General features: G+C 39.9%; 1 protein-coding gene across 1 annotated transcript; it reads left to right on the top strand.

Moving 5' to 3' along the window:
• The first annotated feature begins 5,991 nt into the window (after positions 1-5,991).
• Positions 5,992-7,773, top strand: LOC127787524 (uncharacterized). Its single transcript, XM_052315583.1, has one exon. The coding sequence runs from the start codon at positions 5,992-5,994 to the stop codon at positions 7,771-7,773; it is 1,782 nt and encodes a 593-aa protein (XP_052171543.1).
• Positions 7,774-18,740: the final 10,967 nt, after the last annotated feature.

Genomic DNA, 18,740 nt, shown 5'->3' on the forward strand with positions numbered 1-18,740 from the left:
CTCTCAGCCATATGATCTATCAAGTGCGTCACATTCAGTAGATGTTCTACTAACATCTACCCAAATGTATACTATATCCATCTCATGGATTGTGGCATGCGACTTTCCATCCTTTATCATTAGTATCTCATATTAATCAAAAGTAGTAACCCATGTGTCAACCCATAATTGATTACTGATAGCCCAATTCAGAGAAATCTAAGGACTGGGAATTAACCTTTATGAAAACTTTAACTCGAAAGTCTTTGTCACATATTCTTAATACTTAAAAACAAAACTATCGTCAGGAAATCTAAGGACTCATTCATAAGATTGATGAGAGGTATGAATGAAGATATGACCTTAAAATATGAAAACATATTTTATTACATTTGCAAGATTTACATCATTAGTCCCATAATTATATCCATTAGATATCATCTAAATCTAGCATTAGGGCACTAACAGTAACATCACCTCATCTTTTCACAAGTGCTATTGTAACCTCTACATTTTACAGGCTTAGCAGTAACCAATACAATTGGTTTTTCAAGGTTCAACTGAAACCACTACCTTTTACAGGATTAGGGGTAACCTCTTGCCTTTTCAAAGGATTAAGCCAACCTCTTGCCTTGTAGGGCTCAGGCATAACCACAACAAGATATAAGAAGAGATGAAAGCTCTTACCTTTAAGGGCTCACTCTTTCTCTCTTTTTGTGTTTAAGGATGAAAGCTTGGAGAACTTTGGCTCACTTCAATAGTAGAAAGAATTCAAGAATCAATAGACTTTATCTTCAACTTCATCTTTTTTTATAGTTGCAGTCAAAAGACTTGAAATCTAGAAGGACAACTTAATTCATTTTTCCATAAAATAATCATTAAAATATTCAAATATTATGCTCAATGATTTATGAAAAATTTATAGCCCTTTTTGAAGCTTTAACGGTCTAATATGTGCATTAAAAGCACTTGCAATGGCTAATGCAATGGTTAGTCTAATGCCTAGTTTTTAGGCTTTAGCACATTATTCACTTAATAATTTTGGCTCTTACTCGACCAACTTTGGTCCTTACTCAAGTAAGCCTTAACAGTACTCTAGTGGATACATCACCTACTCAATTATATACGCCCTACTTGCTACCAATCGAGAGATACATAAAATAATCGACTATTACACACTAATAGTCGATTATACATTATCTTACACTCAATTACTCATAAGAATGCTTGCTTAAAATCTTTACAAGCAAGCATATTTGACTAAAGAAGAGAGATAATCGATTAACACAACATTATACTCGATTATGCTTATCTCTTAGTCGATTAACAAGATATAACACTCGACTACACTTTTGATCACTCGATTGTTGATATAGCCTAAGCTTGCAATAAATACTCGATTATACTCTATGCCACATTCGACTTTCATCCAACATACATGGTTTTGAATTATCATCAAAACAATCTTCTCATCATCATCTAAATAATATGAGCATTAAGTTTATCCAAGAAACACACTTTTCTTATTATAAACATTGAGCTTAAAATATAGAACACAAATTTCTCATTGCTCAAATAAGCACAAGTGTTGTTTATGAAACTTAGATAAAATTAACATTCAAAAAACACTCACTTGGATATATAGAAAGCCTTAGACGATAAAAGAAATATTTTCAAGGCACATGGCTTTTGAAACAAGTTGAGAACAATATATGTTACTTAACTAAAAAAATCCATTTTCTAGATTCTAATAAGAATCATTATAGCATAAGACACAAGAATGCAAAACATATAGAAGCACTCTTAAGTCAAGTAATTTACTTGTTACTTGATTCATATTGATCATATGGACAATTGCAAATATATTTAGCATACTATATCAAAGCACAACATATATCATTGAGATACACTAACTTAAGCATCACGCTTTCTAACAAGAGTCATTTCACAAGCTTGTAACTTAAAGTTTATAGCAAACATATTCACTGTAATACCCGAAGTTTTCCTAGGCATTGTTGTTTAAGAAATAAAACATTTCCTTGGAAATCGAAGAATACATGTGAAGTTCCGAGGTAATCGTCGAGGAACGAATGAAGGGTTTTCCGAAAAATCACGGAAACTATCGCAAGGGGACATCATCTAAGGTATTTTGGAGAAGTTTAAGGAGTTATAGGGGCTCGAGGGATATAAGTGCAAATAAGTATTTGGGTTAAAGAGTTTTTTGTAAGAAGTTAAAATATCTTGTAACTAGTTAGTTAAAGGAACCAAGTAAGCTAACTTAGTTAGGAGACATAATCATGAGGAATCTTGAAAAAATCAAATTAACATGTGGTGGCACATGTTTAAAAGGACACATGTCACAAGGGGGAGAAATGGTTCAAATCTCAAGGGACACTTGGCACAATCCTACGAAAGTGATGATTACAACCTTATCTAAGTGACACATGGCAAGTGACACATGGCACTCTTGGATTAGCCATAAATGCCTATAAATACCAAGGCCATGGAAGGGAAATTCTCACCATTAATCAAGAGGAAAAGGGGAGGTGAGTTGAGAGGAGAAGCTTTGCCCAAAAATAGAGTGGTAAAACACTTCATCGGAAAAGTTGGACCGCCACCGTAAAAGGCATTAAACAGCGACAAAATAGCAAGGTAATTCTAATTTCTTTCCATAGTTCGATAGATAACTGAATAAGGGTCGTGTGGTTTCAAACGGAAGTCAAATCGGAGTTCGGATGAGGGAGAATGGGCCAAAAAACCTCAAGACGGCAAAGATGGAGGGGCGGCGCGTGCAGTTCACGCGCCACCTGACTGCCGCGAGTGGAGCGCGTGAGGCTCCTTCCCCAAGCGCGTGAGAGCGCGTGAGATGTCCTCTTGGGCCCAAATTTTGTACAGTTGGTCCTTAAATGTTTCCCTAGGACCTCATATAAAAATAGTTTAGGTTTGAGTTTCGAAGTTATGTTATTTTTGCAGAAAAACTTTCCCGAACCCTATGAACAGTACTTTAGAGCTTCCGAATCAGCAAGGTGAGTGCTTCTTGCATCTTTATATTACATACTGAACATTTTGTCTTCACACGGGTAAGGGTGATTTGTAATACCCCGAGAGCCCAGAAAAGTTAGAATATATTGAGGATAGTGTAAGAAAGGAAACAACACCAGCTGGATACCTTTTGGGCTGAATGTTGGCAAAGAACTCCCAAGTTAAGCGTGCTTAACCTAGGGTAATCCAGGGATGGGTGACCCCCCTGGGAAGTTCGTGTAAGCCCATCAGGGTAAGTTGTTCCGGTTCTTCCTATCGCTCGAGCGGGATGTTACAAGTGGTATCAGAGCCGACCCCCGAGCCTCTGAGCGCGGTGGTGGGGCAAACCTCAGTGAGGAGGCTGAGTCCCGAGGGGGGGCGTGAGGCCCCTATGGGGGGTGCGTGTAGGCACCTTAGGCGAATCCCACATCGGCCATGCAAGGGGGGAGAGATTTGGGACCGGTTGTAAGGTTGCATGACGGGGACGTCATGTGCTTAAGGGGGGGAGAATGTAATACCCCGAGAGCCCAGAAAAGTTAGAATATATTGAGGATAGTGTAAGAAAGGAAACAACACCAGCTGGATACCTTTTGGGCTGAATGTTGGCAAAGAACTCCCAAGTTAAGCGTGCTTAACCTGGGGTAATCCAGGGATGGGTGACCCCCCTGGGAAGTTCGTGTAAGCCCATCAGGGTAAGTTGTTCCGGTTCTTCCTATCGCTCGAGCGGGATGTTACATGATTACTTGCATAAGCATGACTTTCCTTTAAATCAAGCATTTTCTCTTTCTTTGTCATGCATCACTTGGTGTGTGTGGCTAGCTGAAGTCAGGATCTCATGTTAGACTGGTGAAAAGTCTTGGAGATGTGAGAACATGATTGATCAGCGGGGTTGATTGCAACACCTCGGCGTCACTACCACACAGGCGGTTTCATATCATTCTACATATCTCATCACATGCATGTTATCTCTTCTTGTTGCACTCACTTAGATATAACTATCTAACTTGGGTGTCTCATACCCCTAGAACATTCAACGTTTCAGGTGGGTTAGTCGTGACAGGTGCCCCAGAATCAAGTCAGAGGAAAGGAAAGGAAGTGGTTCTTGGATAGTTAGCTCCTTTACGTTTTAATTGCAAAGCGTTGTACTATTACTTTAGTGTGAGTTTTACTTGTTGTAAAAGGGAGCCTAAATGATCCCTAGATTTTCAAGTGGTATTATGGCTTTTCAGATGGTTTTTGTGTTAAAAGCATATAGTGGAAGCCTTAAATATCTAGCTTATGGTTTTATAAAGCTTTCAGGTTCGATCCTTGCTTCTGTTGGCAAAGGCTTCCATAAATGCCCTTTGATTACCATACGGTTGCTAGCGTCATCATGCATCTTTGTATGTGTACCTTGGAAAAAGAAAAGTGGGGCGTTACAGTTGGTATCAGAGCTGGATTTACATAACTCGATTAAGTTTTCTTACATGATTGACTTTGAGGATGTTTTTGGTTAAATACAGGAAATGGACCCCAACGTAGTTGAACATCAAAACCAGCGCATTATCATGGGGTGGTGGACCATGCAGTTAGGGGGAGTGTATATGATCCCTGGAGATGCCTTAGGAGATTTTCTTGATGCTGTATCACCTATCATCATGGAGCTTCCACCGGACGTAGTGGTGCCGCATCTGGCAGGACTCCAAGTAGCCTACTTAGTTTCCCTACTCACCCCCGAGTGGAAGGATGCAGGAAATCATCTCATCATCCATGAGGTTCACCCCGATTTCATAGCTTTCATGGACCGCTTACGTGAGGTCGAGGCTCTCATGGCTGATCAGGTTATGCCTGCGCTTGTGGAGGTACCCGTGCAAGAGCCCGAGGAACGTGCCCTGACACCCCCATCTGGGTCTGAGGACGAGGAGTGATGATGGTTGGAGGTGTAGGAAGATAATTTTTGGTTCACGTAAATTTTGGAAATGTATATAAGGGAAGTAGAATAGTGGCGGATATGGCTTATACATATGTATACATAAAATAGCGATAGTAGCGGATATGGCTCATATGTATGTATACCTAGAATAGCAGGGTAGGCAGGTCGTGGTAAGGGAATGAACCTCTATGTGTGTATAAATAAAAGGTGGTGATGTAATATACAAGATGTTATAGTCATACTAATCTTGATGGTTTATGGTGACAGGTTATGTAAAACATAAGGAAGAAGGAACCCGAAGGAATGACACCTAAACCCAATGAGAAAGTGGATTAAGGAAGGAAAGAGTAAGTTGGTCGTTCGGTAGGTTAAACTACTCTATTGCCATAACTAAGAAGCATATTGGATTTTGGCAGGTAATTTTGGTTTGACATATAAAGTTCTAGTTATTGCTTCTTGGAACTTGATGGTTATTATTTCTTGGAAATTGGTGGTTATTGTACCAAGAAGTTGATGATTGTTACTTTCCAAAAAAAAAAGGGGAAGAAGAAGAAGTGATGGTTATTGCTTTGGAGATGTGATGGTCATTATTATTTGGAGATTTGTTGACTACTCTTTAGGAATTTGATGAACTAGGACTAACCGATCTTATTTAGGATGCCTTGAGTAATGGTTTGTGAAATGAACAAGTGATTGCAGGTGAAGGATTAGAAACCTTGAGGATTTTGGACAAACTAACTTGGAAGGTTGTTGATGTTATAGGAATTTTGGGAATGTATTGTAAATCTAAGGGCCCCGAGTATGTAGTAAGAACCATAAGAGGTTGTTACAATATGGAATTTGGGACTTGGGGATTTGCATGGCTTTATAAGACCCCTCATGTGGGTATGGATAGGTGGGTGATTGTCATATAAAAGGTTAGGACGAGTGGTTGCATGCTTTATTTTATTGACTGGGTGTATATCTTTGGGAGAATATGTTTATAAATTGTCCTTGAAATTTATTGTAAATGGTTTCAGATGGTAAACACTCGCTGAACCAGGAACCCTAAGCGTAGAAACAACGTTTGAGAGGAGGAGATGCAGGACCAGCACGAGGAAGGGACGGAGATGCCCCAAGGTAACCCACTGCCAGAAGGGAACCAAGGAGGAGGAACTCGTATGGATCAAATGGAACGAGTCTTGGGAAGTATGGTCACCCTTATGCGAGGAACACAACCAGCGGGTCAGGTTATCCCCCGAAATCCTAATGTTAGCGACAGGTTCCAGCGGTTGAACCCGCCTGTTTTTCAAGGAAAGGCAGGGACTGACCCCTGTGAGAGTGAGTTTTGGCTGGAGCAGGTCGAAAAGATCTTTGACTTTATTGGTTGTGAGGAGGAGGATAAAGTTGGTTGTGCAACATTTATGCTTCGTGATGAAGCTGACCAGTGGTGGAAAATGATGCAGAGAACCCTACAAGGTCCTGAAGGACGAGGTACGCCACTTACTACATGGGTGCAGTTTAAGGAACTTTTTAATACGAAATACTTTCCTTTGTGTAAGAAAATGGAGAAAGGTCGGGAGTTCATGAATCTAAAACAAACTGGGGACATGTCCGTCGCCCAATACGAGGATCACTTCACAAGGCTGATCAAGTATATGCCTATATATAACCTGGACGAGGAAGCCAAAGCGCAGAAGTTCCTTGGAGGACTGAAGTGGAAGATTCAACTAGCCTTAAGCTCCTTAAGGACACGCACCTATGCAGAAGTGGTGCTGCAAGCCTTGACGGTAGAAAGCAACTTTCGGCGAATGGAGACTTTGGGAACGGAATTTCGTGGGCCCGAGGATGGAAGGTTGGGAAGAAAGCATGACTTGGGGACTCAAGGGAGGAATTTCAAGACCAAAGGTTCATGCCCGAAATGTCAGAAATATCATCCAGGGAAGCCTTGTGGGACAGGAGCCCAAGGATGCTATTCTTGTGGAGGAACTGGCCACGTGGCTCGGGATTGCCCAAAGGGGATCGTGTGTTTCACTTGCCAGAAGCCTGGTCATATCTCTCGCGACTGCCCTCAAAAGAAAGGTATTGTTCAATTCAGGGCGAATAAAGGAAGCATGGAGCCACAACGGGGACGCGTATTTAGTTTGACGAGAGAAGACGCCAGTGCCAACCCATCAATAATACAAGGTACAATGATCTTTCTTGATACGCCGGTGCAAGTATTGATAGACCCAGGGTCTACTCATTCATTTGTATCGCATGCATTAGCACGTTGTTTAAAATTGGAATTGGGAGAACTAGGGTGTCCCATGATAGTATCTACCCCTTTTGGAAAACAAGTAGAAACACATACAGGCTATGGGGATAGACGGATCGTATTGGGGAATAATGAATTTTCAGTCGAACTTACGTCCCTAGATATTCAGGATTTTGACATAATCTTGGGGATGGATTTCTTGACTAAATATAATGCAAAAATTAACTGTCAAGAAAAGACAGTTGAGTTACAAACAGATAATGGAACTTGGGAGAAGTTTCGAGGGAAAAATGGGAGTGGGAGAATCAAATGGATAACAGCCCTTAAAGCTGTTAGGATGTTAGGGAAAGGAGCATATGGCTACCTAGCTTGTGTACAGGAGAATAACAAAAAGGTTGGGCTTGGGAAAGTGGCCATAGTAAGAGACTTTCCTGATGTGTTTCCTGAAGACTTACCTGGACTACCCCCTTATCGGGAAATTGAGCTTGCCATAGATGTCCTACCAAGGACAGACCCTATATCAATACCTCCTTATAGGATGGCCCCAGCAGAATTAAGGGAATTGAAAAGTCAGCTGCAGGATCTTTTGGACAAGGGTTTTATCCAACCTAGCATGTCACCTTAGGGAGCACCTATATTGTTTGTAAAGAAAAAAGACGGGAGTCTAAGGATGTGCATAGATTACCGTCAACTGAATAAGGTTACTATAAAAAACAAGTATCCGCTCCCTAGAATTGATGAGTTATTTGACCAGTTACAAGGTGCTAGGGTATTCTCGAAGATAGATTTGAGGTCGGGCTACTACCAGTTGCGAATCAAGAAGGAGGATGTATTGAAAACTGCCTTTAGATCTCGTTATGGACACTATGAGTACTTGGTGATGCCATTTGGGTTGACTAACGCACCAGCAGCCTTTATGGACTTGATGAATAGGATATTCAGGCCATACCTAGACCAGTTTGTGATTGTGTTTATTGATGATATTCTAATATATTCAACTAGCAGGGAGGAACATGAGCGACACCTGGAAACAGTCCTAAAGACGTTACGGGAGCATCGATTATATGCCAAATTTTCTAAATGTGAGTTTTGGCTAACCCAAATAGCTTTTCTGGGTCATGTCATATCAGAGGAAGGAATAGCGGTGGATCCTTCAAAAGTTGAGACAATAAGGAATTGGGAGCAACCTAAGACCGTAACTGAGGTGCATAGTTTTTTGGGGCTGGCAGGTTATTATAGAAAATATGTTGAAGGATTTTCTCATATTGCTTTACCACTTAACTAGTTAACGAGAAAAGGAGTTAAGTTTGAATGGAATATGGCGTGTGAGCATAGTTTTAATGAACTCAAAAAGAGACTAACCTCTGCACCTATTTTAGCCATGCCATGTGGGACAGGAAGATTCGTAGTTTATACTGATGCCTCAAAAACTGGCTTGGGGTGTGTACTCATGCAGAATGAAAGGGTGGTGGCATATGGGTCTCGGCAATTGAAAAATCACGAGCAGCACTATCCTACCCATGATTTGGAATTGGCTGCGGTCGTGTTTGCCTTGAAACTTTGGCGGCACTACTTGTATGGAGAAAAGTTTGAGATCTTCACAGATCATAAGAGCTTGCGGTATTTATTTTCACAGAGGGATTTGAATATGAGGCAACGGCGGTGGATGGAATTCTTGAAGGATTACGATTGTACGATCCAGTACCACCCCGGGAAGGCAAATGTTGTGGCTGATGCGTTAAGCAGGAAAAGGCCTGCTCTAATAGCTAATTTGATGGCCCGGGAATGGGGACTGGTGGAGGCTTTTAGCCATTTGTCAGTGGGTGCAATTCCTAAAAGAACGTCCGTCTACGTCGCTGGCCTGGTGGTTCATTCCCATCTGGTGGAACAAATCCAGCAAGCTACTCTGGAAGACTCGAGGGTGAAGTTGTGGGTAGATGATTGGGGAAGGGTCAAAAACCCTAACTTCAATTTTTCTGACGGTATATTACGGTTCATGAACCGAATATATGTGCTCAGGGTCAAGGAATTGAGGCAAACCATTCTAGAAGAGGCGCATCGAGCCAAATACACTATCCACCCTAGTACTACCAAAATGTACAGGGACTTGAGAAATTTGTATTGGTGGCCGGGAATGAAGAAAGACATAGCTCGTCACGTGAGTCGATGTGACACTTGTCAAAGGATAAAGATCGAACATCAAAAGCCTGCTGGGAAGCTGCAACCCCTAGATATTCCCGAATGGAAGTGGGAGCATATCACTATGGATTTTGTTACGGGTTTGCCAAGAGGACCTATGGGAAATGATGCAATATGGGTAATAGTGGATAGGCTAACAAAGTCTGCTCATTTTCTGCCCATGAAAGTAGGGCAACCAGTCAGCAAGTTAGAACAATTGTATATAAGAGAGATAATCCGATTGCATGGAACTCCAGTGAGTATAGTATCTGATAGGGATCCGAGATTCACTTCTCGATTTTAGGAGAGTTTGCAAAAATGTTTAGGGACTCAATTGCGGCTAAGTACGGCATATCATCCCCAAACAGACGGACAATCAGAACGGACAATTCAGACCATGGAAGACATGTTGCGAGCCTGTGTGATTGAATTTTCAAAAGGATGGGAGGAGCACATACCCCTGATTGAGTTTGCATATAATAATAGTTATCACAGTAGTATTAATATGGCACCATACGAAGCTCTCTATGGTCGAAGATGCAGAACACCTCTATGTTGGACCGAGGTAGGAGAAAGACAACTTTTAGGACCTGAAATGGTGCAACAAACTAACGAAAAGATTAAGCTGATTCAGGAAAAGATTAAGGCAGCCCAAAGCCGACAGAGGTCATATGCCGATAATCGAAGGAGGGGTTTGGAATTTCAAACTGGAGATAAGGTATACTTGAAGATCTTGCACCAAAGGAAGAAACGAGGAAAGTTAAACCCACGCTATGTTGGGCCATATGAGGTTTTGGAGCGTATTGGGCCAGCAGCATATCGGTTAGCACTACCCCCATCAATGTCTAGGGTACACGATGTGTTCCATGTGTCTCGTCTACGAAAGTGCGAACCCGATCCTTCTCAGAAGATTCCAGAAGAAACGATTGAATTGCAAGAGAATTTGACCTACCCCGAAGAACCCATTGAGATCTTGGACCGGAAGGAGAAAGTATTGAGAAACAAGGTAATACCACTGGTGAAAGTGTTGTGGAAACACCATAACATTCAGGAAGCCACTTGGGAGAGAGAAGAAGAAATGCAACAGAAGTTCTCACACCTCTTCAACCATGTGGAGACCTAGGGATGTATTTCGAGGACGAAATCTTTTTTTTAAGGGGGGGAGAATGTAATACCCGAAGTTTTCCTAGGCATTGTTGTTTAAGAAATAAAACATTTCCTTGGAAATCGAAGGATACATGTGAAGTTCCGAGGTAATCGCCGAGGAACGAATGAAGGGTTTTCCGAAAAATCACGGAAACTATCGCAAGGGGACATCATCTAAGGTATTTTGGAGAAGTTTAAGGAGTTATAGGGGCTCAAGGGATATAAGTGCAAATAAGTATTTGGGTTAAAGAGTTATTTGTAAGAAGTTAAAATATCTTGTAACTAGTTAGTTAAAGGAACCAAGTAAGCTAACTTAGTTAGGAGACATAATCATGAGGAATCTTGAAAAAATCAAATTAACATGTGGTGGCACATGTTTAAAAGGACACATGTCACAAGGGGGAGAAATGGTTCAAATCTCAAGGGACACTTGGCACAATCCTACGAAAGTGATGATTACAACCTTATCTAAGTGACACATGGCAAGTGACACATGGCACTCTTGGATTAGCTATAAATGCCTATAAATACCAAGGCCATGGAAGGGAAATTCTCACCATTAATCAAGAGGAAAAGGGGAGGTGAGTTGAGAGGAGAAGCTTTGCCCAAAAATAGAGTGGTAAAACACTTCGTCGGAAAAGTTGGACCGCCACCGTAAAAGGAATTAAACAGTGACAAAACAGCAAGGTAATTCTAATTTCTTTCCGTAGTTCGATAGATAACTGAATAAGGGTCGTGTGGTTTCAAACGGAAGTCAAATCGGAGTTCGGATGAGGGAGAATGGGCCAAAAAACCTCAAGACGGCAAAGATGGAGGGGCGGCGCGTGCAGTTCACGCGCCACCTGACTGCCGCGAGTGGAGCGCGTGGGGCTCCTTCCCCAAGCGCGTGAGAGCGCGTGAGATGTCCTCTTGGGCCCAAATTTTGTACAGTTGGTCCTTAAATGTTTCCCTAGGACCTCATATAAAAATAGTTTAGGTTTGAGTTTCGAAGTTATGTTATTTTTGCAGAAAAACTTTCCCGAACCCTATGAACAGTACTTTAGAGCTTCCGAATCAGCAAGGCGAGTGCTTCTTGCATCTTTATATTACATACCGAACATTTTGTCTTCACATGGGTAAGGGTGATTACTTGCATAAGCATGACTTTCCTTTAAATCAAGCATTTTCTCTTTCTTTGTCATGCATCACTTGGTGTGTGTGGCTAGCTGAAGTCAGGATCTCATGTTAGACTGGTGAAAAGTCTTGGAGATGTGAGAACATGATTGATCAGCGGGGGTGATTGCAACACCTCGGCGTCACTACCACACAGGCGGTTTCATATCATTCTACATATCTCATCACATGCATGTTATCTCTTCTTGTTGCACTCACTTAGATATAACTATCTGACTTGGGTGTCTCATACCCCTGGAACATTCAACATTCCAGGTGGGTTAGTCGTGACAGGTGCCCCGGAATCAAGTCAGAGGAAAGGAAAGGAAGTGGTTCTTGGATAGTTAGCTCCTTTACGTTTTAATTGCAAAGCGTTGTACTATTACTTTAATGTGAGTTTTACTTGTTGTAAAAGGGAGGCTAAATGATCCCTAGATTTTCAAGTTGTATTATGGCTTTTCATATGGTTTTTGTGTTAAAAGCATATAGTGGAAGCCTTAAATATCTAGCTTATGGTTTTATAAAGCTTTCAGGTTCGATCCTTGCTTCTGTTGGCAAAGGCTTCCATAAACGCCCTTTGATTACCATACGGTTGCTAGCGTCATCATGCATCTTTGTATGTGTACCTTGGAAAAAGAAAAGTGGGGCGTTACATTCACACTTACTTTGTGAAACATTCTCACAAAAAACATTCATAAGTCAAGTAACTCTCTTGCTACTTGATTGGAATGAAATTCATAGAATATGGAAAATATGTTGAGCATGATATATGTTACCCAACATTAAAGCATATCATATAATACAAAGATGCTCTTGCTTGAACATCATGATCTCTCAACACAATAGCACATATAAGCTTAACAAGGCATATATGAATTCTACTTTATAAGCTTTAAAGCATCATACACAAATTCTACAGACGAATACTTTGAGAAATTCTAGAAAGATAGGAACTTTAGAATTCTATTACTCAAATGCATTCAATCTAAATATGAGCAACACTAGGAAGTATTGCTTGGAAAGCATGCATCATTTAAATACTTTCAAATACTTGAATGATTTTGCTAATCAAGCAACATGCATTCAACTTAACAAGACCTTTCAAGAGATTTTAAACTTGATCACTTGAACTATTTTTACAAAATCTAGATGCTTTAAGATAGAACCACTTAATTGCATCTACATTCATATTTGAGTGATTAACCACCACTCGATTTTTAGCCTAAGGAGATAGATATTCAACAGCATAACCAAATACTACTTGAAGTCAACGAACTTTCCATTCTGTCAAGGCAGTCAACATACAACTATCTGATATCAAAAGTCACATAGATAATGTAAATTTCTATGAAGATTACTACCTATTCAACTACTCAAGAGCTTTAATGATGGATACTAGAGTATAAACAACGCACATTGCTCTTAGAGTAATGCTTTCACATAAATAAAGTACTTAAGATTTTTCCAACCTTAAGTTTACTCTAAACATCATGAGGTTCACATAACACACATAAAATATGGATACTTAACATATCCCATGAAATCCTAGAGCAATTTCTTAACAAACATGTAAGAAATAACAAGATTAACCATAATCAAAACATAGTATGGTCATTAGCATAACCTTAATATGAAGGATAAGACCATTTAAATTCTATAAATCAAAACTCAAATACCAACACTTGAGTATATGATAAAAAATTCTTGATGTTATCACTTAAACATCAGCTATGAAATATATAATACATTACTCTTAGACTTTGAGTAATGCTAGCACATAAAGCACTTAGCAAATCATGAGCCTCCATAAGCATTCCTGCATTATCTTTAGGATGACCCCAAAGATATATCAATAAAGCATATGGTTAAAACAAATTTAACACATATAAGATCATTAATAGACAAATCTTATCAAGGTTCCTTCACCTTATATATATACTCAATGGCAACCTTAACATATGTTCTATCAAGATAAGCTTAACACATCCTTAAGTAATATTCTAAAGAAGAATAAAATAATTTCACATAAAATAAATTCCACATATAGTAAACCTATCAAAACAATCTTAATAAAAACATATGAGGACATTAAAGTTTTTTCCATAATGTAGTCATCATCAAAACATCTAGATTATGCAACACAACATAGTATAATGAAACATTACTGTTAATATCTTTAAATTTACCCCTTTCAATATGTGCTTAAACTGCTTGGAAAAGTTTACTACTTGCACTGTGCAATAATGAAATTATTGAATGAACTTGAAGTGGAATAAATGAACCATTCGGAGTCTGGAGGGTGAAACAAATTGCAATGGGTTATGTGTCAAGAAGTATAAAGGGAGAATGTAAAAGCCTTAGCTCAGCAAAAGACTAAAGTTCAAGCTCAACAAAAGATTGAAGACTGAACTCAGTAGGAAACTAAAGTTCAAGTTTGACAAAAGACCGAGGTCCCATGCCTTTGAGATTTCTAAAGTAAGGTTGGGTTTCTCTTCAAAATTGGACACTTCACAACATTCCCTAATAGAACTTCTAAGGCTCTTCTTATCTTAATGACCCCAAAGGAAAGCATGGAGTTTTGTCTCTAGGTAGCATTTGTTAAAATGAGAAAGATAGGATTACATTAAGATAAGGTTGGAATACTTTCTGGATCAAGACATGGAATGCTTAAGATAAGACTAGAAAGTATTCCAAGATTTTTATCAAATTATTTGTTAAATTTTTTGGAATACATTAGGGGACATATAGGTAAATATTTTCTTATTTGTAAGGTGCAAGATAAATTTATCTAAACAATTTCACATAAGAATTCACATGACTTCTTTTTCAAGGGTCACTAGATAAATTTAACAAATACAATGGAAATTTTTTTTGTCTATAATGCTTTCCATATCTTACTTTTTTTCAGCTCATATCTTGGTTAACAAATAATACCCTAGTGGGGAAGCATGAAACTCTTACTCTTGGATAACTATTTGAGGTTTGATTCAACACCTTCATAGAAACAAATCGAATCACTTCTCTTAATTAAAAGAAAAAGTAAGGATATTGTCACTAGAGTTTTGAAGATAGGCTAACCCGAAATCAAGGATGTAGGAAATCTCTGGTATGGTGAGTGGGAAATTTATTTTTGAGGCATTAATGTGCAGGGATAGATGGTTTCCAAGAATATATATATATAATACTAAATATTTGTACATTTGATAAAATTGACTACGAATAATATCTTGAAAAAGAGCAAGGTCTTACAAAGGGCATACTTAGTTAAGTTTGATTAATCTATCACCTCTTGGGGATCACGCCCTCAATTAATTATTTGTAGTAGATATTGATATCCTTAATTATGCTGGTTATCTCCTTGTTACTTAGGGTGCATTTGATAGGGATGGAAAATGAGGGTAGAATTCATTCTCCATCCAAATTTCAAGAAATTCCATCAAACAGTTTTTTTTTTCCATGGAAATTGAATTCCATCTTAGTTCAAAAAGTGAAGATTTTCCTTGAAATCAAGGAATTGGAATTCCTAGGGGGTGGGGTGAAAATTCAAATTCCATGAAATTGGAATTCCACCCCACTTTCCACCTCCTAATCAAACACACCATTGGTGTTGTAACAAGCGGAAGACTCAAACATAACAACACATATATTCTCATAATCCAATAAACACTTCTGGCAGAAGGTAAACACACAACTTACGCAGATAATAAAAAAGCAAGCATAAAGAAAAGAAATGAGACACAAACAATTTTATCGTGGTTCAACTTAGAATAGGGCTACATTCACGTTGAGCTCCAACAAGAAGAGTCATTGCATTATTTTAGAGAAAATAGATACACCCTCAATACATACAACTCTCTCACTCACTGTACATCAATGGTTCTCTAACAAAACCACCTCTCAATCACAAAATATAGATTAGATACAAACCCTAAGAACCAGGGAATACACAAAGGATGAATAAACAAAGAGAAACGAGAAAACCCTTGCTAACCGAGACCTTCTGCTGATCGCACTGCCCTCTCTTCTTTTCTTCCTTCTTTTTTCCCCAACCAATCTCGAGGAATTGTAGTAATATATAATGAATCTGAGCAACTGAGATTGGATCCAAATAAAGACAATATCGATAGCTAAGGATGGATCGTATAGAACGATTAACAGAAAAGGCCAAAGGACAATCAAGGAAGGTTTTCAAGTGGCCATCCATCAGGCACCCAATTTGGGCTAATGAGGTTGCTAACTTTACCCTCCATCAAATGACATTGTTTGATGCTTCGCAACACACAACAATCTCCACCTTGAAGCATCAAGCAGAGGGTGAACCCATTCCCCAGATATAGTGCAACATGCTATAATTCCCACCATCATAGCTCATGTTGGTTGTTAGATCAACCAACTTCGACGTGCAGTAAGCCCAAGTAGTGCTTGAACTTGGTTGTAGTCAGAGCCTTGGTCCCCATATCAGCTAGATTATCCTTAGTTGATACCTTCTTGATATTCACAGTTTTGATTGCCACCAATTCTCGAACAAAGTGATACGTGACATCCACATGCTTAGTCCTTTCATGATACATAGGATTTTTACAGAGATGGATAGCACTTTGATTGTCCGAGAATACCACCACTTTGCTTTGGAGCAAATTGATTTCATTTAAGAGGCCTTGTACCCATATGGCTTCTTTAAAGGCAACTATGATAGCCACGTACTTTACCTCAATGGAAGACAATGCCACCAGAGGCAGCAATTGTGACTTCCAACTGATGCAATTCCCTTCCAGGGTAAAAAAGAAAGTTGTAGTGGATTCTCTAGAATCTCTAACCCCTATAAAATATGAATCTACAAATCCTACAAGATCAAGTGTACCATATCTTTTTTATAACATAATCCAATATTAACATAACCATTAATGTATCTTAACAAGTATTTCAAGGCATCCCAATGAGGTTTCCTAGGGTTTGACATAGATCTACTTAGCAAAGAAATTGAATAAGCAAGGTCTGGCCTAATACTGATCATTGAATACATAATGGTTCCAATTGCATTTGCATTTGGTATATTTTCCATCTTAATGATTTTAGAATTAGAAGTAGGACACTGTGACTTTGATAGAAGAAAATGTCCAGCTAAGGGAACCATTACAGGTTTACATTTATTCATACCAAATCTTTGTACTGCCTTTAGTAAGTAATCATGTTAATGTATTTTTAAACTGAAACTGATTCTATCCCTTTCTATTTTCATTCCTAAAATTTTCTTAGCATGCCCTAAGTCCTTCATGTCAACTTTCGTATTTAACATAGATTTTAATTAATTGATTTTGAACTTAGTTTTGCTAATTAACAAGATATCATCTACAAACAACAACAAATAAATAGGAATATCCAAGAGTGTAAAATATAAGCAATTATAATATTGACTCCTAACAAAACTGTTGTTGCCAAAATATAATAGTTAAAATTTGTGATATGGGGTCCACTCGAGCTTGTTGTCAAATGAGGTTAGGTTGTCGTAAGAAAAGTTTCCTTCAAGGGAGTTTGCCGCTAGGATGCTCGCCACGAGGATTTTGCCATAAGGTTCTGCCACTAGCTCTTTCGCCACAAGGTTTTGCCACTAGCTCTATCGCCACAAGGTTTTGCCGCGAGGTTTTCCCTTCGCCACAAGGATTTGCTTTCACTACAAGGGGGCTCGTGCCATACTTTCGCAAAGCTGCTACCGCAAAGGGGGCTCGCGACACACTACATTGGTGTTGGTATGATCGTACCAGCACTAATGCACCGGATCCCATCAGAACTCTGAAGTTAACCGTGCACCTCGAGAGGTATTTCCCAGCTTTAACCCTAGGGGAAGGGATGAAGCACAAGACATAGAGTCGAGCCTATCACCAGAAGCATTACTCGACTCAGCTGGAGGCCGGAATTGTCTTTAATTTTTCATTGTAATAAAATCCTCGATAAATAAAAGAATATACCCCCTGTATTCCCATGGAGTAGGCTAAACTATAAGATGAACCACGTAAAATCTCCCTGGGCCTAGATTATTTGTATGTGTCATAGAATGTGATGCAGGTATGGCGGTTAAAGCGCAGCCCGCTCCTGAAGTTCAAGTCGCTTAGTGGTAATCTGATGCCAATGACCATGGGTTGACCCGAGATTACCAGAACATTCGATGCCTATGCCCGCAGACTCACCTGGATCCCTCGTTCGAGTTGGGTGCTATGCCTTTTTGGTTAGACCTAACTCCTTGGTTGATCTGGCGCTTAGGTCTCCCGACAAACTTGGATGTCTGGTAGGAATCCCGCATCAGATCACTAGCCAAACCCAGATTCCCTAAGGTAGACTGGCCCAAGGAAGGCATGAAGAGACAACAACCTTATGACAATTCTACCATGATCTCGCTTATTGGAGTTGAGTCACCCAGTTGCAATCTGGTGCCTGTGACCACGAGTTGGCCCGACATCACCAGAACATCATATGCCTATGCCCGTAGACTCACGCGAATCCCTCGTTCGAGTTGGGTGCTATGCCTTTTTGGCTAGACCTAACTACTTGGTTGATCTGGTGCTTAGGTCTCCCGAAAAACTTGGATGTCTGGTAGGAATCCCGCGCCGGACCACTAGCTAAAACTAGATTCCCTGAGGTAAACTGGCCTAAGGAAGGCATGAAAAGACAACAACCCTATGACAATTCTTCCATGATCCTGCTTATCGGAGTTGAGTCACCCAGTTGCAATCTGGTGCCTATGACCACGAGTTAGCCTGAGATCACCAGAACACCCGATGCCTATGCTCGCAGACTCACCTGGATCCCTCGTTCGAGTTGGGTGCTATGCCTTTTTGGCTAAACCTAACTACTTGGTTGATCTGGCGCCTAGGTCTCCCAGCAAACTTGGATGTCTGGTAGGAATATCGCGCTGGACCACTGGCCAAATCCAGATTCCTTGAGGTAAACTGGCCTAAAAAATGCATGAAGAGACAACAACCCTATGACAGTTCTGCCATGATCCCACTTATCGGAGTTAAGTCACCTAGTTGCAATCTTGTGCCTATAACCACGAGTTAGCCTGGGATCACCAGAACATCCTATGTCTATGCCTGCAAACTCACCCAAATCCCTCACCTG

This window comes from Diospyros lotus, chromosome 12 (genome assembly GCF_014633365.1).
Source record: "Diospyros lotus cultivar Yz01 chromosome 12, ASM1463336v1, whole genome shotgun sequence".
NCBI classification, from domain to species: domain Eukaryota; kingdom Viridiplantae; phylum Streptophyta; class Magnoliopsida; order Ericales; family Ebenaceae; genus Diospyros; species Diospyros lotus.

Coding starts and splice junctions, on each gene's coding strand:
- LOC127787524 (XM_052315583.1), top strand. CDS start 5,992: ATGCAGGACCAGCACGAGGAAGGGACGGAGATGCCCCAAGGTAACCCA.